The sequence below is a fragment of the Alnus glutinosa genome, chromosome 10, assembly GCF_958979055.1.
Source record: "Alnus glutinosa chromosome 10, dhAlnGlut1.1, whole genome shotgun sequence".
In the NCBI taxonomy this organism is placed as follows: Eukaryota; Viridiplantae; Streptophyta; class Magnoliopsida; order Fagales; family Betulaceae; genus Alnus; species Alnus glutinosa.
This window is the reverse complement of record NC_084895.1, coordinates 23,099,838-23,121,920: the sequence shown is the minus strand read 5'-3', so window position 1 is coordinate 23,121,920 and position 22,083 is coordinate 23,099,838. Positions and strand designations below refer to the sequence as shown.

General features: G+C 31.6%; 1 protein-coding gene across 3 annotated transcripts; it reads left to right on the top strand.

Annotated features, from left to right (window-relative positions):
• The first annotated feature begins 857 nt into the window (after positions 1-857).
• On the top strand, positions 858-14,262 carry LOC133880250 (very-long-chain aldehyde decarbonylase CER1-like). Of its 3 annotated transcripts, none has more exons than XM_062319168.1 (10): positions 858-920; positions 2,811-3,034; positions 3,129-3,367; positions 6,250-6,469; positions 9,600-9,975; positions 10,591-10,698; positions 12,681-12,881; positions 13,119-13,217; positions 13,311-13,484; positions 14,040-14,262. In XM_062319168.1, exons 1-10 carry the CDS (start codon positions 861-863, stop codon positions 14,214-14,216), a joined length of 1,878 nt encoding a protein of 625 aa, XP_062175152.1. In that variant the 5' UTR covers positions 858-860; the 3' UTR covers positions 14,217-14,262. The 3 variants fall into 3 exon arrangements, with proteins under 3 accessions (XP_062175152.1, XP_062175151.1, XP_062175150.1); XM_062319167.1 differs by having other exon boundaries at positions 861-920; positions 10,615-10,702; positions 12,685-12,881; XM_062319166.1 differs by having other exon boundaries at positions 861-920; positions 10,591-10,702; positions 12,685-12,881.
• The last annotated feature ends 7,821 nt before the right edge of the window (positions 14,263-22,083 follow it).

The window sequence follows — 22,083 nt, the reverse complement described above, 5'->3', positions numbered from 1 at the left end:
GTTATATTTAATAGCTTACAGTTCTGGAGTGGGAACTAGGTCAGAAGGGAGGTGAATGAAGTTGCTCATAGCTAGGCTAGCTATGAAAATGCTCTTTCTTATATATGGACGAACAAATTCATACGGAGGAAGGCTCTCATTTTATTCTTGACATTGTAACTGTTGAACGCAGTATTCTTGATTGTTCGCATTAATGAAAGGATTGCGTGACTAAATTAAAAAAAAAAAAAAACTAAGTGCACAAATGTGAGATTGTGGGATTTTACACGGTAAGAATATAATGAAATTATTAATTTTTTTTTTTTTTTCATACAATTTAAGCTTTTGGGATAAGCTAGTAGTAATTTAACATGGTAATGTGGTATATATAAGAGCAAATGTCTTCAATTCGAACATTGACTCTATTACTTATAACTCTCATTTCAATTAAATATTTCACGTATTAATTTTATCTTATTTATAAAAAGAATTAGAGTCTACACATGAGTAAGAGTGTTAGAATTAAGATAAGTGATAATTTAACATGCATGATTAATTATATAAATTATGTTAATATCGTCCCATATAATTGTATATATACTCATGACTCGATAAGATACGAACTTGACTAATAAACTCAAATTACCACCCCTACACAAAAGGGTGTCACTGGCGTCTTTGGTACGAATTCAAGCCGAGGGACACATATACGTAATGGTAATGTGTCCGATTTTTTGGTTAATGTTGTTGGACTTAACCAAACACTCTGGTTCTTACGTGTCGGAAGTCATGGCAAAGTTTCATGGAGTAGCATATATATATGTATATGTGAGGGCTTACGGAGGCAGAGATTGCTAAGCAAGGGAAGTAGTGAAGAAAGTATGGCTTCTAAACCAGGAATTCTCACCGACTGGCCATGGAAGTCTCTTGGAAGTTTGAAGGTCTCTCTCTCTCTCTCTCTCTCTCTCTCTCTCTCTCTCTCTCTCTCTTACAAACAACACACCCACGAAGAGGCTAGGCAAGTTTTCTTGAAATGATGAATTTATAATCATTAATTAGAAATGTTTTTCACGGTTGCTTCTCACCGGACAGAAGTTAGAAAAGTTGTTTCTTAAGGGTAGATCGATGTTGTCACGCCGGCGTTGGATCAAATGCAAGTTCAGTCCTTTTTTTCGAGCTAACTACTAATTATATGAGTATTAATTTGTATAGCAGCATTTCCAAGCTTTATGGTGGTGCTTATATATATATGCCATAGAATATGTAATATTGCGATCTTACTTTATGTTTATATTAATAAACAACTTAAAACATAATATTTTTCAAAATACAAATTAATTTGAACAATATAATTTTTATATTTATGTTACATCAAAATGTTTTTTCAAACCAATAAAAAAAAAAAACACCTTATATAACAAATATACCCAATAATTTAATTTAGGGCATAAAAGGGACCCTTGTAAACTATTGGCTTAAAAAACAAAATACAAAAAAATAATAACCTCGGGGGTTAGAGCATCTCCGGCGAAAGTTAAAATAGCTATTGAAAAAGTACAAATATTTACTTTAATTACTCATTTTTCTAAAAACACTTCAACAGATTTTTTATTTTACTCTCTACTTGCATTTAAATATTATTTTTCATTTTTTTATTATTCTTTTCTTCTCCTCCTTTTCCCTTCTTTCTCGGTTTCTCCATACACTTCTTCCCCCCTTTTCTTATTTTTGTCCGATCACTCTTTCTTGTTCTCTCTTCCTCTTTTCGTCTGAAACATAGAGAGAGAGAGAGATCGAGGGATTTAGGGAGAGACCCATGAGAGAAGAGCCGGAGATGGAAAGACCAGAGAGGCCGAGATTGATCCAAGAGAGAACCCGCTAAACCCAGACGAAACCCATCAACTCGATCCTCCATGAGTCAAGCTCCGGTGGCCTGAGACGAGTTCCGTTTGAGCTAAGCGCGGATCCGACGGAGTCAGAGGTGATTTTCGGTGATTATGAGCGATTTTCGGTGACTAACCAAGGGGTTGATTTTGGTTGATGATTTTTAGTTGAACCCATCTGATTTTGAAGCTTGAATGTGTCTCCCTTGTTTCGGTTATGTGTATCACGGCTAAAGTTATATTTATGGTTGATTTTGATGATTTTGGTTGGTTGTTCATGGCCAATTTTGGTTGGTTGTTCATGATTTTTGGTTGGTTGTTCATAATCGGCTATTCTTCTAGAATCAGAGAGGGACGGAGAGGGAGAGAGAGAAAATATTAATAAAAAAAGTGTAAACAGATGAACAATGAATAGCTAGGCAATGTTGCCTATTCACTGTTCACTATTAAGGAAAAAAGGCCAAGAAAAAAAAAGGTGCAAAAATAGTCAAATTTGACTATTTTAGTTAAAGTAGCAATTCTGTTGGAGATGCACTTAGATGACCGGGAACAAATAATTAAACTGCTCTTCATTTAACTGCAAAAGACTTCTAGTGCTAATGATGAAAGTATCCTGATTAGTACCCTGATCATGTTGATCAAATAGCTCTTATTTTTCTTTTTCTTCTTCTTCTTCTTCTTCTTATTATTATTATATAATGTTATTTCGTAGACTGTTATTTGACTGTCATATAAATAAGATTACGTGACAGTCTTTAATTTGATTTTAATTGTCATGTCATCATTCTAATTGTATGAAAGTAGTATAACGTAAAGTCTATTAAATAACATTTCTATATTATTGTTATGATTTGGGTTTTGTCTTACCAACTTATATATATATATATATATATATATATATATATATATATTGTTGTTCTAATTAATATATATGGGTTTCTTGATCAGTACCTAGTCCTGGCTCCTTGGGTCATTCACAGCACATACTCATTTGTAACCAAAGATGAGAGTGAAAGGAACCTTTCCAACCTTCTCATATTCCCATTTCTGCTGTGGAGGATGCTTCACAACCAGATATGGATTAGCCTCTCTCGTTACTGGACTGCCAAAGGCAACAACTCCATCGTCGACAAGGGCCTTGAATTTGAACAAGTTGACAGGGAAAGCAACTGGTGTGTATAAACACAAACACACGTAAACTACGTATGGTTTTTAATGATTTATTTCTTTTGTTTATGTATATATATTTGTATAATCTTTGGGCAGGGATGACCAGATATTGTTGAATGGAACAATATTCTACGCGGCCACAGTAAGCAAACTACTGCCCGGGACTTTATACCTGCCGGCGTGGAAGACCGACGGGGTAATTATGGCAATTCTGATGCATGCAGGCCCGGTGGAGTTCCTCTATTACTGGTTCCACAGAGCATTGCACCACCATTACCTTTACTCTCGCTACCATTCTCATCACCATTCCTCTATTGTCACCGAGCCTATAACTTGTAAGTACAATCTACACTACTTTCTTTCTATATTTTTTAGGCCTTTGAAATGGTTCGGCCACAAATTTCATTTCGGATTTTTTTGATCCCTTTTTTTGAAACATACATGTACTCTTAAGTACATACTTTCTAAGTTGTAATGAAACAAGTTAAAATGGGGCCTTTTTAATTTTGAAATATTAATATATTAGCAAAATTAATTTAAAAATTATTCTTCTAACTTTTTGAAATGTAAAATTACTAATCAAATTTTCATGTTCAAGTTTGTTAATATATTGTTCTCAATAGATAATATTACTAATCTATTTTATATTTCTTAAACGATTGTAAGTAGGATTTAATTAGGTGTGTACTAAAATTAACGATATGAGGTCGCATCTGATTGTAAGAATAACATATAAAATATCAAATAAATAAATAAATAAAGAATGATAGAGCCAAGAAGCAAAAGATTAAAAGTGATGACAGAAAATAAAATAAAAAAAAGTTGGTCATGCTTTAGCTTGGAATATATTTTTTAAGACATCATTTTTTTTTTAACCCTCATAAGTCTAGAAGTGAAAAAGCTGATGCGGATGCGCGCGGTTATTAGCAATATATGTATCCGCATTCACGTAATGCAGTTATCACTTTTAGGTATCCACATCCGCGCGGTTATTGTGGTTATTAAATACGGTTATTATTTGCTATCTGCATATAAGGTAATGAGCATTTTGGAACTTGAAGTTGTAATTCCTGCTTCTAGTAAACACAAAATTACATTATCTATAGTTGAACACTATTATTCATATCACACTTTCTAATCATTTTGCCATGAAATTTCTATCTCATACATTATTTAGCTTCTTGAGTCATCTATTTATAATTGGTGAAGGGAAAAAATATTTGGAAAAATAATAATAATAAAAGGATAACATATAGACAATTAAATCAAAACAAATTAGAAGAATTTCCTAACAGTGAAATTCAACAATAGAACAAAATAACGTTGTTTTATTGAATTTAAATAAATATATATTATATATAAAGAAAATGCAGATTTTATTTTTTAACAAATTTAATATAAAAAGGCATTTTATAAGTTAAGGACCTTATGCGGTGGCCTAATTGGCCTAGCCATGGAGTCATCCTTGTTCAATTTATCAATCCACGTCAAGGAATGTGCATGCACTTAAAAGTCATGAATGTAGCTTTCTTTTTTTTTTTTTTTGTTCTTTTTTTGTGTTTCCTACTATGTGAGAGACTCTTTTATCTGAGTAGAAAAGTTCTACTGAAAGGACCCTTTGTGAGACAAAAACTCTCATATTAGAAAAATTCTACTAGGCCTCTAAAAAACCGCCTCACAGTTGCTAATCTCCCCGCCCTGACCGCCTAAGGCGGGGCGGTTAGCGATTTTAGAGATAGGTGGAGGCGATTAATAACCACTAATAATCTACCTATATATATATATATATATATATATTAAAAATTTAAAATATAAAAAATATATAGGATAAATTTAAAAAAGCCTCCCAACCTACCAGCTGTTTTTAAAGCAGTCCCCTAAATTACGAAGTGTACTAATATGACCTCCTAAACTACCAAAGAGTACCAAAAAGGCTCATTTTGTTTAAATATTCCTATAATACTATTGCTACGTGTCATATATTCAATTAAAAATAATAAAATAAAACAAATTAAAAATAAAAAAAATCAAATTTTGGCCGATGGAAGTGGCTGGCCATTACGCGCCCCTCATAATCCCACACCACAAGTCCTATGTCCATACGTCCATTGATTGTATCTACTGTTGCATCCAAAAATATAAATTTTCTATTAGTACTGTAATATAAGAATCAAGTTAATGTTTTCAATATTAAAAGTAACACTATATATATATATTTGAGTTATATATGCATAAGTACAAAAAGGTTGTCTAATAACTTTTTGGGTTTTTATCTTAAAGAAAATTTGATTTTAGGATTATAGCATAGTTAATGTTACTGTTGTTTCTCCACAATATATGAAAGTTTGGAAAATAGCAAGTCTTTAATTTGTTAAAACAAAATAAACATGATAACCCTTTAAAAGTACTTATAGGTGGGTTGTATGCTTAATTTGGAGTTTATCCATCCTTGTGTTTGTCACTCAAATTTAGATACATATTTCATGAAAGGGTAATTTTATACTTCACACCAAAATCGAGAATATCTTTTAAAATTACCATTGAGTTTTTGATGAATTATTATTAAATTTTGATTCAATGGTGATTTTAAAAGATGCATCAACTTTGAGAGAAAAAAATAAAATCCCTAGCATTATTCTACCAAAATAACATTATGCTGACATGGCATGGGCTAGTAGCCCATCGTTTTTAAATTTTAAATTTTTTTTAGTGAGAAATGTTATTCTTCACACCACAATCGTGCGTACAATGTTAATGTTGGATCAACCATTGTTTAAAAAAAAAAAAACGAAGAATTACTAGTCCATAACACGTCAACATGGCGTAATTGTAGTGTGATCGAAATATAATATTATTATTTTTTATTTTATTTTTATAATAATGACCGATTCAAAAGCTATATATTAGCTCATCACCCTAGTGTGATTGACTTATGGCATGACATTTGTCTTCATGAAAACTATTTATTTTATTTTGTTAATATTTATATATTTTAGAAATTTTCATCTATTTTGAGGCAGAAGAAATAGATCGATAACATCAACATGCATGGCTCCGATGCCTAAGTCAATTTAATGCACTAAATAAACGCTTTGATATAATTTATATCATGATGAATATTGCTCAGGAAAAAGAAGAAGATATAATATATATAATTTATATCATGATTATTAATTACAGAGTAATTAATTTGTTGATCGATGTTCATATATGGCAGCTGTGATCCATCCGTTTGCGGAACACTTGGTGTATTTCATACTGTTCGCAATACCAATGTTGACAACGTCGTTCACCGGAACTGCCTCGATGACGTCCTTCTTCGGTTACGTCACATATATTGATTTCATGAACAACTTGGGTCACTGCAATTACGAGCTCATTCCAAAGCGCCTCTTCTCCATCTTTCCCCCGCTCAAGTACTTCATGTATACCCCCTCGTAAGTCGATCTCCCTCAGCCACCTACCTAATATATATTGCTTTCATTTAATTTAATTCTACCATGATATTTATATATTAATATTATTGCTTTAACTTCTAGCATGAGATGTGTTTCTTGCCGATAAATTTCATGATGCTTAAGATGTTTGGATGGAATTTTCAATTTAGGCATTCCATTTGGTTTGACCGTCAAACTAGACAGAATTTTGACCACTCTAAATCGATGTCATTTTGCCCTTTTGGGGACATTCAATAGGAAGCTGACACATGTTCTTTAAAAATAAAAAATATTAAAATTTAATAAAAATAAATAAAACAATTTTATTTTATTTTTTTTATTTTTTTTTATTTTTTAAAAAAAAGAGTTAAAAAAAAGGAAAGAAAATACTTTGGGGGTGGCTGTCCAACCGGCAGCCACCCCTAAAGTTTTTTTTTTTTTTTTTTTAAAAAAAATATTTTTAAAAATTGTAATTTACCCTACAAAGTTTTTAAAATTTTCAATTCACCCCCTAAAGGATGACATCATTTTGGAGTGAGGGTAAAACAGATAAATTTGCCTAAAAAAAAGTCACATGACACACATGTGGTCAAAATTCCGTCTAGTTTGACGGTTAAACTAGTCAAACTAGATGAAATGCCTGAATTGAAATTTTTTAAAACTTTGAAGGGTACATCGCAATTTTTTTTAACTTTGATAGCAAAATTAAAAATGGCTGACAACTTTATAGAGGTGAGTTAATCAAAAAAAAAAAAAAGAAAAAAAAAAGAAAAAAAGAAAAAAAAGGGTAAAACAATACATATTTTTGTGAGTAATATATATATATATATATATAGTCTCATATTATTATCTATTTTGAAAAATCAATATATAAGTACGATTTTATTGATTGTGTTAATTTATTTTTTAATATTTTTTTAAAAGTGAATACTTTCTTATTCTGTTTTATTTCAGTTTAAATTGAAGATGATAGGTTTGCATGAAAATTTACATCTTTTTATTTAAAGGATATTGTATTAATTAAAGTCTCTTTAAAAAGTTGAATTTCCTACGAGACCGATAATATGAAATGAAAGGAAAATAAGTACTACATATAATTAATTCACTGACACAAGTGACTTTTCGTTGCATTGCCATCATACCCCAAACTGTATATTCGACACACACAGGGAGACACGTACACCCACACGTACTTTATTAGGTGTTCGCAGATAGGGAGACAGGAGCCTCCCATTTTCCCTAAGTTTTTAGATTTTTTTTTTCACATAATTAATAAAAATGAAAAAAATTAAAATTAAAAGAAGTTAAGAAGGGTCGGATCGAGCACCCTAAAGCGTGGTCTGGGTGGTCCGACCAATCTTTCTCTTTAAGAAAGTGGTCAGCGGTTAGGACAATCTTAATTGAGTGGTTGAAGTAGCTCAAACCAGTTATGAGTTGGGTGACTGATCACTTCTTTAAAGTTATAAAATTTTGAATGGCCAACCATCTCAAATTAATTATGGGGTAACCCACCACTTCTTTAAAGATATAAAATTTTAAATGACTAGCCATCTCAAACCAATTGTGAGGGTGACCGACCCTTAAAAGATATAAGAGGGATCTATTAATTACCCCAACCACCCATTTGAAGGTGGCAAATTAATTACCCATTTAATTTCTTTTGAATTTACAAGCCATATAAAAGAGTGCATGTATACCAGAAAAGGATTAACCTTTGAGTCTACCATGCAAGACAATGTCTTGACAAACTTTCTTCAATTTAGAGGAAATGAAAGGAATCTAAGGCTGCTAATAGGAAGAGAGAGCCTTTATTGGATCCCATATTGTTCAGGAGGGACCCAAAAGCTCACTGAATAAATTGCTTTTAGTTGGGCTAGCTTAGTGAATTTTGTAAAACAATCCCTAACCACTTCTGTTGATCTCAAATATCACCTCTAGTAAAGATTGTATGGCTACCTTCTTTGTATCATTCTGAGGAGGCTGCGTGGTGATGCATGCTTTTTGATAGAAGGAATGAATAACGGAGAAATGTGAAAATAGAATGAAAAATATGTTGATAATGAACTCCAATTAAGTGGCGGCTCAAACTAACCTATTAGAAATAATAGAGTACTACTAATAATATATAACAAACTAATTAACTTGACTTGCGTAGACTTGATAAACTAACCTTACTTTATGATTCCTAGACTTGAACAAGTAGTCTACCCAGCATAGGGTTAATTATATGACTCATAGACTTGAACAACGTAGTACTCTACCCAACATAAAGATAACGAAGTTGTTTGGCAACCCATTAATAAATTTTTAATTTTTTTTCATTTCTCTCAAAAAAATCAAATAAAAAACATTCTAATTTTTTTATATTTTTTACATCACATCAATAATTTTTTATTACAATTCAAATAAAAAAATTCACTACAAAATAAAACTTTTTCACTTTTTCATAAAACATTCACAAATTTTATATCACATCAATCACTTTTTACTACTATTCAAATAAATATTTTATTTCTCAATTACTTACAACATAATTAATTATCTAACTACCCATCTACTAAATGATAAAGATCGATCCACGCATGAGCTGCCACCGGAAACGATGATAAGCACGTGGACTCTGGAAGGGATATTAATGATCACGTGGATTGGATGCTTCACCCAAGTAAAGTTCATTAGGCTTCTAACTCTAACTATCACGTGGCCACACCACTGTTCAGGAGGGAACGACTGCACGACCACCACTATATGTTCTGTTGGCCCTTCTAAACAGATGGGGAATGGCTACACAATCGCTCCTCCAATTTGTTCTGACATCTTTGCATTTTTTTTCATCATCATCATTAATGCAATGTGTTTTCATTAAAAAAAATGGTAATTAGTCATGCAAAAACGCTTTAGATGCATTTGCTAGGAAGCTAGATGTGACATTTTCTATCTAAACTGGCCATTTTCTATCTCAAATAATTCAAAATATTAATTTTAATAGTTTCTAGGTCCAAGTTACGTACACTAAAATGTCGTAATTTACCCTAATAATTAATTAATATAGATGGTATAATAGAAAAATTACTATTGTTTTTGTTATTTTTGACCGAAGAGAATAACGAAGAAGGATTTGGCACCACAGATTTCACTCTTTGCATCATACACAATTTCGCACAAATTATTCGCTTTTCATGCCACTGTATGACTACATCTACGGCACCATGGACAAATCCACCGACGAATTGTATGAAACCTCACTGAAAAGGGAAGCAGAATCGCCGGATGTGGTGCACCTAACGCATCTAACCACGCCGGAGTCCATCTATCATCTCCGGCTTGGTTTTGCCTCCTTGGCCTCGAAGCCCCACACATCAAAATGGTACATGTGGTTGATTTGGCCTCTCACGTTGTTCTTCATGATGTTAACTTGGTTGTATGGACGAACTTTCGTCGTTGAGAGGCACCGCCTTGATAAGCTGAGATTGCAGACTTGGGCCATACCAAAGTACAGCATTCAAGTAAGAATTATATCTAATTTTTTCTCCCTTATATTTAATGCACCACCTAAAAGTTTGGAAAAAAAAATCATTTACTTACCCTTGATGTTTCATTACTTCTGTAATCGTACTATTAAACTTTAAAAAATGTCAATGTCAGATCTCGTCATCTTTCAAAAATTTGTATGTTACTCCTGCGCATGCCGTTAGAATTTAGGGTTAAATCAAACATCAAATAGGTGAAATATCTTATACTCCAGTAAAATTAATTAAAAAAAAAAAAACTACACTTAATTTAAAAAAAAAAATCAAATCAAAAGAGGAAAACAGTTAAAAAGAAGAAGAAGCATATACATGGTGCACACCTGAATGTTTGCAAAATTATTATTATTATTTTTTTTTAAAAAAAATATGAGATATTTTTAAAATTTTGGCATCTCAGTTAAATCCTAACGGGAATAAAATTGCAAACTTTTAAAATATGAGGACCTGACATTAATATTTTTTAAAGTTTAAAAAATATATTATTGCAAAAGTGATGAGAGATCGGAAGTAAGTGAAGTTTCTTCAAAACGTTTTATGAGCCTGCTTACGTACGTACCTTTGTGATCATTTGATTTATTTTCTTTGTTATAGTATTTTTTGCAATGGAAAATTGAGTCTATCAATGGCTTGATCGAGGAAGCCATACTGGAAGCAGAGGCAGGAGGAGCTAAAGTGTTGAGCCTCGGTCTCTTAAATCAGGCAAGTTTTAGTTCCTTCCTTTCCCATGCATGAGCAATAGAAACTTTTTAATGGCCTTATATAATTAACATGATAACCTCCAAGTGATTAAGTTTATACCCGAACGTGTTAGAATATTAATTTAAATGATTAAGTTTATTATTTCCTATCAATTTAATCTTTTGAAATAAATAGTGATTTAATGTGGTATTAAAGATAAACGTCTTGAGTTCGAACACTAACTCTACAACTTACCATGTTAAATATTTCACTTATTAAGAGGGAATTTGAGTTTATATGTGAGGGAGAGTGTTAGAATATTAATTAAATTATTAAATTCACCACTTCCTATCTGCTTAAGCTGTTAGGACAAGTGATGATTTAATATAGTATCAAAGCAAATGTCATAAGTTTAAACCCATTTAATTTAAACGATTAAGTTTACCATTTAATTAAAGGATTAAGTTTACTAATTTCTAGTGATTTGACTGATGAAAGCTTTAAACCTACATAGAAAGACTTGAAACCATTTTCATACGAATGTGCATATCATGGGATAGGGATCTCCCGGTCCCATATTAAGAAGATGAGTAGTCCACATAGAGTAAGTAGTTTATAAAGATAGTCATGAGTACTAATTAAGTCTTATATTGCTTAGTTACTAGGTGAAACTGAGCTTTATAAAAAATTCTAAGGAAACTCAAAATTAACCAGTCATTTTGAAGTGATAACGCGGATGTAGCTAACGCTTTTCTCTAGGTCGTTACAAATTGTATTAGAGCGACCAAGTTATAATGTCAGGCCATGTGGTATTAGAGCACTACATGACGTGGTCCTGACGAAGATGTCAAGAGTTTAAGAGGGAGAGTTTGTAACACATCGATCCCATATTGAGAAGATGAGTAGCTTACATAGAGTGAGTGGTTTACAAAGATAATTATAAGTGCTAAGTCCCACATTGCCTAGTTACTAGGTGAAACTGAGCTTTATAGGAAATTCTAGAAAAAATCCAAATTAACTTGTCATTTTGGGGTGATAGTGCAATGTGGCTCGTACTTTTCCCTAGGTCTTTACATGAAAGCTAAGGCGGGCGGTTAATAACCGTCATAAACCATTAAGATAGCGGTTTTAGGGGTAAGTGAAGGCGGTTACTAACCGCACGCGCAAGCATGCACGTACACACACACGACGTAATTTCATATGGGATTTTAAATGACACAATATATTCAGCAAAAAAAAAAAAGAACAGAAATTTTTTATAAATTGGTTTGTAGGAAATTTTATATAACCCACATAGAAAAATGACATATGTCCTTTAAACATATGAGAAGCACATGATTTTTTATTAATGCTATTAAAAAATCATGTAAGAAGTACATGCTATATAAATAACATATGCTTCTCACATGCCAATGGACACATGTCAATCTTATATGTGGGTTGTAGGAAATTTCCTACAAACCGGTTTGTAAGAAATTTCTGTAAAAAAAAAAAAAAAAAGAAGCCCAAAAAACATCTATAATATATAAGCCCAAAAAAGAGATCTAATGAAGGCTCAACACAAAAAATATGCCCAAATTTAAATTGGTTATGTGATGTGGTTATAGCTTTAAATAACCGCTAACCGCCTGAGGAGGAGAGATTGCGGTTATAAAAATAGAATAATCATCTAAGGCTGTTACGGTTAGCGATTAGAGACAATAACTGTTAATTGAAACAATTTTTTCACCTCTAATTAAGGATCCCTTACAATTGAGGATCCCTCCTCTTAATCCTTCCCCCTTCTCTTTGGAAAAGGGCATGTGAGAGGGGCTTCGCTATCCAAGTAGGGAGCTCACTCGTGGGGTCTATTGCTCAAGCAAGGGCTCTCTGTTCAAAATTCTTTGTTATTATCTCTATCCCTACTTGGGAAATCCGGATCCATGTCATGACCCATAACATTTCTTTTCATAATTTTTTTACTTTATGAAAATACCCCTTTTTGTTGGCTTCGTTCGATGCAGGGAGAGGAGCTTAATAGATATGGTGAGCTTTATGTAGAGAGACACCCTAAGCTAAGCGTCAAGGTGGTAGATGGGAGCAGCATGGCAGTTGCTGTTGTGCTAAACAGAATTCCCAAAGGAACAACCGAAGTGGTCATAAGAGGCAGAGTCACCAAGGTTGCATATGCCCTTGCCTTTACCTTATGCCAAAGGGTTATCGAGGTACATTTAATTATGTTATTTAGTAAATTGTTATACGACTATTATATAATTGGGATGACGTGACAATAAAAAATAATTTTTTTTTTTTACAAGTGCTAATTAAATGACAAAATTTTAATGCCACATCATCAAATTGTATGGCAGTCATGACCTAAACTCAATGGTGGGCCACATTTAGAAAACTAATTCATAATTAGGGTTTATGTATACTTAATTTATGCTTTAAAATGAGTTCAGGTAGTTATATTACGAGAAGATGAGTATGTGAAGCTCAAGAAATCGTTCAACTCCAAGTCCGAAACTAAATTGTCCTTCTCAAGAAGTTATGCTCAAAAGGTAAATCTACGAATTTTCACATATTATAGGTAACTTAATAAAAGCTATTTTAACTAAACCTTAAAAACAGTAAAATCATTATGTTTTTTGTAGACTTGGTTAGTGGGAGATGGACTGGATGAGGAAGAACAGTTGAAGGCGCAGAAAGGAACACTATTTATTCCCTTCTCACAATTCCCACCAAAGAAATTGCGCAAGGACTGTTCCTACCACAGCACACCAGCAATGGTGACTCCAAGGCATCTTGAGAATTTGCACTCTTGTGAGGTTAGTAAAGAATCCACGAGAAAATTTAAGATTATAAATATATTGTTAATATATTTATATTAATTACAATAATGTTGTTGTCAATAACGGTGTATATATATTAGCGAGGGCTTCACCCGTTGCTAGTATCATATATTAGTGACGCGATTGATGGTTGTCGATCAATGTTGTAATTAAATATATTTGCGGCTCTCTAATGTTAATTTAGTTGAAATTCATAGATTAATTTATAAATCTTATCTATTTTCGTATAAAGAAACTATATCTTTAATTTTATTATAATGGAATTATACACACACATGTATAACAACATAATTTTGCTAATTAAGCAATATTTGTTAGCATAATTATGCGAATTAAGCCAAGAATGAAGTTGCAAAACATTGACTTTGGACTTTTATTTTTATTTTTTCCTTTAATTTTTAGATCCTGAACTTTGATTTTGGATGGTCTGTTAAATAATTGAACCTCCTTTCAATTGCATTTAAAATTTAACTTTTGAATTTGTTTTCCTTTTGCTGCCAATTACATATATTATTTTAATTTTGTGAACAGAATTGGTTGCCAAGAAGAGTGATGAGTGCATGGCGTGTAGCTGGGATTGTGCATGCCTTAGAAGGATGGGATGAACATGAGTGTGGTTACACAATGTCCAACATTGAGAAAGTTTGGCAAGCAACTCTTCGACATGGATTTCAACCTTTGATGTTCCCAACTCAATCAAAATACTAGTATAGCTTTAATTAAAATATAATGTATTGTTATATCTAATTAATTAATGTTTAGAGGGTTTGGTTAATTTTCGTGAACATGACTTCTTACTAAATAAATAAATAAAATCGAATATAGACACTTACAATTTGAGATGATTATGTGCTTGTATATGTTCAATTAATTTCAATCATTTATTATAACAAAGGTTTGCTATGAAAAACTAAATTTACATTAGTATCAATTGATGAATTAAATTTAAAGGATAGCCAACTAGCCAAGTATCAGTTGAGTGAGGTCAAATATCTTTTACCTTAATTTTATGTGGTTTATTGAGATTAATGTCGCATTTGGCATATTTAATTGAAGCTATTGATAAATTATAGAGTCAGCGTTTAAATTTATAACTTTTACTCTAATAGTATGTTAAATCACAAGTTATTCCAAAAGTTTATGTTGCTTAAGTGTAGATTTAAACATTTATTTAATACTTTAACAGTACTAACCCTCAACAAGTGATCGATGCCTTGGAATATTTAATTGAGATGAGGAATAAATTGTGGATTTTTTTTTTTTTTTTTTAATCTGATAAACTGTAGAGTTAGAGTTTGAACTTAAGATCTTTTCCTTTCTATTATGTTAAATCAGTATTATTTATCATAAAAGCTTAAGTTGATAATAAATGATAAATATAACCATCTAATTAATATTTTATTTTAGAATAAGTTGTTTAATATGTCGAACTATATATATTAACTTTGTGGAATTGCAATTTATATGATTAATTCAACTTATTTTAGTCATATATATATATGTGTGTGTGTGTGTGTGTTCTGCTGGTGCAAAAGAGCAAGTTGCCTCTCTCTCCACAGTACTGTAAGTGAGTGTGTTTGCTTGGAGATGTATGTTGAAATAAAAGGAACCTCAAAATAAATGTAACTTTTCATTATAACACTGAACATGCATATTAATACACATGGATAGATAAAATAAAATAAATCAATGCAACATGAGATTCACAACAATTAATTACTCAAATTACTAATAAATTTTGATAGTTTTTGTGAGAGAATTTTTATGAAACTCATCTGTTTAAATAAAAGACCAAAGAGTCTAAAATTTATTAGATCGAAGAAGTAAGTTTAGCATGATCTCTCTTACAAACAATTTAAACCCTAATCCATAACTGCTAAAAAAAAAATCCCTACAATTCACGTACTTAGGAAGCTCTTGAACAAGAAGAAGACAAACACTGTGGGAAAGGGTAATTCTGTCTTTGACTTCAAACAATTAGGGATATCGAACCTTTGCAGATACGACAAAATTCCGTACAGTGTCGGGTGTTATAGTTTTGCGTTTCAGCTTCTCAATTAATGAATCTAAAAATAAAAAAAAAAATAAAAAAAATAAAGCTTCTCAATTAATGCGTCAATAAATTAGAGATCTGCTTATTTGTCTAGCTTTGACGCTTTGTTCCAAATCACAAGTTTCGTGATCCCATGTTAATGTGCACAAAATATCTCCACCGTACCCCCTTTTATCTTGTTTTTATTTTAGTTAATGCAATTAATCTTGTCTCTAATCAAAAAGTATACATTTTTTATTTTATTTTATAATTATCTCATAATACTAACTTAATAGTTATGAAAAATCAAAGAAAATAACAAGACAAGATAAAGAGATTGCAATATGTGAAAGTAGTTCTTCAGGAACTATGTATGATTCTTCTCTATTATTGTGTGATTTACGAACTACTCAATACTCCATTTTATAGACATAGAATTATAGTGGGAGGTTAAGGAATAGGAAAATGCTACATCAATGTATTAAATGAATTATATAGGAATTCTAAAAGGTGACATGAATGTATAGAATTTCAAGAGATGGAACTAAATGGTCATCCACCAAATGCATGAATGTATTCATAACAAATAGTCTTAATTAATTTTTCATTTTTTTTAAAAATACTTGTTACCTAAACATGCCATAAAATTTAGTAAATTATTACAAATTTAAGAAAAATGTTAGACCTATAATTGGTTTACAATTCTTTTATAGCTTAGCTTGCTGGTATGTGTCACAATATAATTAATAGGTGTTAATTTTATTTAGTGGCTGATGTGACTTTAATCACATATACTAACATGTATCAATATCAATAAACTGTAAAGGAATTATAGACTAATTGTAAGCCCAACAATATTAGTCCACCTTAGTTCTGCCCATGAATATGGGGTCGGGAGAAAAAGAGGGTCTACGTACTCCTCAACCACCCTAGTTAATCCCAGCCACCACCTAAAACTTAGAAAAAGAAAAGTCTAGCTAGAGAGCCGGCGCTAGAGAGAAAAATAAGAATGAAGAAAAAAGATAGGTGTTTGAGGAGCCCTCCCTCAATGGTGTTTCATTCCTAATCATTTTAGGGCTATGGAGGTTTTTTGTTTTCTTACTAGCTTAGATCCAATGGAGCTTATATTCTCCTAATCCTTCTAGGACTATGGAGCTTTGGGTCTCCTAGTCATTCTAGGGCTATAGAGCTTTGTGTTTTTTTTTTTTTTTTTTTTTTTTTTTTTTTTTCCTTGTTTTTGGTTTATTCAGGCAAGAAGGCTAACACAAGACGTCTCGTAGGGAAGTTGTCTCTCCGTCCTTGTTGTCCGCAAAAGTTTGGCTGAGCTTTATTCTTTTACATCTACTTTTGAGGCTAGATCTATTATTTTCCACCGGTTTCTGCAAGACACGCTCAGTTTCTCTTTCGATGTTGGCTTGTGCTGAGTGCTTTTTGTAGTTGTTTTTTCTCTTTTCTTTTAGAGTAGTTTTTGAAAGTCTGTCTGTTAAATTTGCAAATTTTATTGGACTTTTTATGGCTTGTTAGCTAGATCAGCTATATTTTCTTTGTTAGGGATGCTTTCTTGTTAAAGAGTGACTCAAACATCTGTCATTGTAATATTTGTTTATTTATAGGCAGCACCTAAGTTAGATTTTTCTGGCTTAGTGTGTAGGGTTCGATGTATCTCTATTTACTGTATTTGCCTTCGGGCCTCTTCAGATTAATGCATGGTAGCTCCGATTATTTTGTTCAAAAAAAAAAAAAAAAATCTAGCTAATATGTAATTAAGAGGGCTAGAAGGGAAGGGTGGATAATTAGGACCAGATCATCTCCAGTTTTTGAGAAATAGGAGAAGAGTCGGTCCTTTATACACATGAACATTTTTATAATTTTACATTAGTGAAATTACAAAAATGCTCATGTGTATAAATGACCGACACTCCTCCCCAATTAAAAATCAACTAGAGAGGATTTTGATGCGTTTAATTAAGAGGGCTCCATGAAATCGTGGGCTTAGTTAATGTGAAATTACAAAAATGCTCATGTGTATAAATGACCGACACTCCTCCCCAATTAAAAATCAACTAGAGAGGATCTTGATGCGATTAATTAAGAGGGCTCCATGAAATCGTGGGCTTAGATAGGGGCAACCATGGTAACCGATTAAGATTTATTACGTAATTAAAAAAAAAAAAAAAAAAAGTAAAATTGAAAACTAAAATAAGAGGGATCTAGAATCTAGATGGCACTCAACAGCGTTAGTTATGAGTTACATCTGTCATCTCCAAAACCGTCAAAGAAAATGACATGCATAAGATATTCGTTTTTTTTGTTTGTTTCTTTTTCCTTAAGGTAAGTACTAATTAAGCAGAACTTACAGAAGTATCAAAAGTATTTTAAAATAAGTTTTTTTTTTTTTTTTTTTTTTTTTTTTTTTTTTTTTTTTTTTTTTTTTTTTCCAAAATTGCCTTTGTTATTAGCTATTTGATCAAAACCGTTAGATGTACACATCGATCCATATTTTTGTCTTTTTTTAAATGACTAAGTTTATTTTTTCATATCATTGTAAACTTTTGGGATGAGTGATAATTTAAAATGATATCAGAGTAGATCGAGGTCCTGAGTTCGAACCCTGTCTCATTCATTTACTTCCTATTTCAGTTAAATATTCTATATGTTGGATCTCACTTATTAAAAAAATAAAGAAATTTAAGTCCACGTGTGAAAAAGAGTGTTAAAGTATTAATTAAATGATTAAAATACTTTTAAAATCGATAAGTGATAATTTAACAAATAGAGACCGTAAATGAACAACAGGCTAAACATGACAGCAAGTCATGGGTTCAAAAGCACAAAACGATGAGCCTTTGTCAAGCATTTCACAAAAAAATTTGGCTCCAAAGGACGCAGACAAGGTTAAGGTTAATTGATCGACCAGAAGAATTATTTTTAATTTTTGTAAAATAGTGTCTTATTTTTAAAATTGTAAACTATTTTTTTTTCGCATGCACTCTCTCGCAATTCATTTTTCGCCGTCTCTTGAATTTTGTTGCTGGCCACCAGCTTGCTGGAATCCTCCTCTGGCCGCTGCCATCGGAGTTCACTGTATTTATTTTGTAAAACTGTAAAAAATCTCGAATGTAAAAAGAATTTAATTTCTGGACTGTTTTTCAGACGCACATGCACATCGTTTTAAATTGCGACGCACTGAATCCGCTACAAGACTGTCGCTTAATACAGAGCTGTCAGCTGAATCACATAATTACAGTTTCATGCTACGTTACATTAATGCAGGGAAAAATTAGGTGGTGCCACGATTTTAGTCATATCTACTTATTTGGAATGGGGACCGGCTCCCTATTGAGAAGCTACACGCCAACTCCTTTTTTTTTTTGGATAGTTTTTGTTTATTTGTTGTTTTTATTTATTTATTTATTTTAATTTTATTATTATTATTATTATTTATTTATTTTAAAAAACTCTAATTTTAAATTTATGAAACTCGAGCTCATTCAATGGCCAAACCGAGTACCCTTTGGAGAACTTAGCTTGAGTAAGTTTTCTTTTTATATATATATATATTTTGTTTTAAGCAAAATAAAATAAAAAATTTAACTAAACAAAATTAACATTTTATTAATTAATTGGACATGCTACATATAACATCTTCTCGTCCTTCTCCCATACTCACTTTTTAAAATAACAATTGAATTTGTGGAGCTTATGTGGGTCCCACATATAGGCCTCATAAATTCAATTTCAAGGCAGATAATCATGCTATAACGAATTATAATAGCAAGTATTTATATGAATTTTACTTATGTTAGTTGTATGGATCCCCTCGATACATGTTTTCAAATTATCTGAACTCCAAAGTAAGATGGGTATATATACTAATTCATCCAAAAAAAAAATAGATGGGTATACACTTATCTATTTAAAAAGTAGGTTAATTATATGATTACCCAAAACTATAACCTACATGCTCAAGAATCATCATCAAACCCTTAAGATTCAACCTAAAAGCTTTAAACAACAAACCTACACTTATAACTACGAGAATGTATTTAAAACAATAGCTAATCAACATGTAAATGTGCTTATAACAATGAAATGACCAAGATTATAGCAAAGGTTTACCTCTCTTTAAGGTAAATTTCAATAATCCTTAATTCCCCTCTCTTTTCATTTCTAGGATTTCAAATTTGAAGAGGCGTGAAAATGGGCAACATTAGGCATCTCTATCCTTAAGTAGTCTTCTATGGTCGTGTACAATTGATCGCTAAGGTGTCCAATGTCCAAATTTTATTTGCATGCAAACTGTCATTGATTGATCGGTACCTCATCGATTGTTCAATAGGGTTGTGTCAGCATCGATTGATCAATGATCTTGATTAATTGATCGTCCATTGGTGAATGACTCTAAAGTCCAAAAGAAAATAAAATATCTCATTTTTCCCACTTAAGTACTTATAACCAATTTTATTATACACTTAGGAATTAGTTAGAGCATATTTAATCCCAATCAAAGAGTGGGGTGTTACAGCTATTGTTAGAGATCGTGAGGTAAATGTGTTGGCATCCATGCACTATAAAAAACCTTATATATCCGATCCCACAAATGTTAGAACTTTTTGGCACTTGAAAGGTAGTGAAACTTATAAGAGATTTGAGATTTCAACATGTCATAGTGGAGGGAGATGCATCGGAGGTTGTGCAAGCATTGAAAAAGGAAAGGTGTTGCTAGAGTTGATACGAGCAGTTGATTAACAGTACAAAGTTGGTCCTAAGCTGTTTTTAATTATGACAGAGTAGTGATTGGTGATTTTTTGAATGAAATTGATTTGTTTATTGAAATGTGGAGGATAGGGCCGATTAGGAGTCTCCTACCAATCACTACTCATTATGACATGTGGGACATGTACATCAACAAGGAAACAAACTCCACAGCTCACCACCTAGCTAGCGAAGGTGGCTACTCACCAATCTTTGGATCAAGTTTAGATGGAAGGCTTTTCTTTTTTAACTCACGATCTTGTACATTTATACTTGCTTGTTACTCCTTGATTTTTTGAAAGCTTATTTATTTATTTTTTTAAAAAAAGATTCCAAAGAAAATGAGAAAGATTTTGAAGTCCTATTAGTTAAAGTTTTAAAAAATTGGTATTTTAAAAAATCTTTTGGAGATGCTAGCTGTTAGGTACCTACTTATATTAGGTCAGGAAAAAGGAACCTAGTTATATTACACTTTCAAGTTAGGTACCAACATTTATTGGCCGGCGAGACCAATAAATATTTGGATGAATCTCAATATATTCTTTCGGCTGCTGTACTGCTTCCACCAATTCCATTCCTTTTATTTTAAACAAAATTACACTTACACCTAAGCTATTAATTGAAGTAATATTTTTTTCAAAACTATAAATAAAATTATAATGTGCCATATTTGTTCTAAAAATAACAAAAATATTCTTAAGAAAAAAAAATTAAAAAATTACACAAGACCCTCGGCCACTGTGAGTTGCAATTTTTTTTTTTTTTTTTTTTAATTTATAGATTAATTTTAGTCTTTTTGCAAAAAAAAAAAAAAATTAGGAACATTTTTATCTTTTTACTAGACAATAGTGTTCTCTTTGCATCATTTATAATATATTATTAAATTTTTTATTATACACTTTCATAATTATAGGATTTGAGTTCAAATTTCTATTATTTTTTACAGTTGCATGATGACAAACATTCAGCATTTTGAATTTTTGTAAGAGCTATGATAGGCAGGGGACACTCATCCGTCCCCTGTCCTACTTTTAATAATATAATAATATATTATATTACTTTTTTATTTATTTTCTTTGATTTTATCACTTTTTACTTATATAATATATTATTATATTATTAAAAGTAGGACAGGGGACGGATGAGTGTCCCCTGCCTACCATTTCCCTTTTTGTAATAGGTTAGGTGTAGGTGTACAGTGTACTTTTGTTTAAAATAAAAGAAATGGAATTGGTGGAAGTATCAAAAGCGAAAGCACGTGTATCGAGCAAAGGACAAAACAATGTCGTTTTGCAGTACAGCATGTATGCGGTAGTGGATCCTCCAATTCTTTGCACTTGCCGTCCAATCAAATTAATATTTTCAAACTTAGGTAGTAGGTAACTCCCATAAAGAATATGTTATTCTTGCGTTAGATTATCCTATATCAAATTATATTGGGTATGAGATCCATATATATAAGATTCAGATACATAAATTTCACACCTTATGTGTCGTAGTGTAAAATTGATGTAGAGTACTATTGTGATGCATGTACAAAAATCATTTCCCCTCTCATAATGCTTCCGACATAATATGTTATTTAGACGGATTTGTATCCTTTACAATTATTTGTTTGAATTTCAAAGAATTCGAGTACGTGATTGTAAGAGACTATTTATAGGACCTACCTGACCAAATAAAAATTAGGCTACTTAACCATTTATCCGGTTATTTAAGTTTTATTAGTAGGTTTTTATAATTACCTTTTCAAATTTAAACAAATAATTATAAAGAATTATGTTCCGA

Bases quoted from the DNA above. Each gene is read 5' to 3' on its own strand.
- LOC133880250 (XM_062319168.1), top strand. From the start codon at position 861: ATGGCTTCTAAACCAGGAATTCTCACCGACTGGCCATGGAAGTCTCTT. The intron at 3,368-6,249 runs GTAAGTACAATC...CATATATGGCAG, and splicing joins TGTCACCGAGCCTATAACTT to CTGTGATCCATCCGTTTGCG. The intron at 6,470-9,599 runs GTAAGTCGATCT...TTGGCACCACAG, and splicing joins TACTTCATGTATACCCCCTC to ATTTCACTCTTTGCATCATA.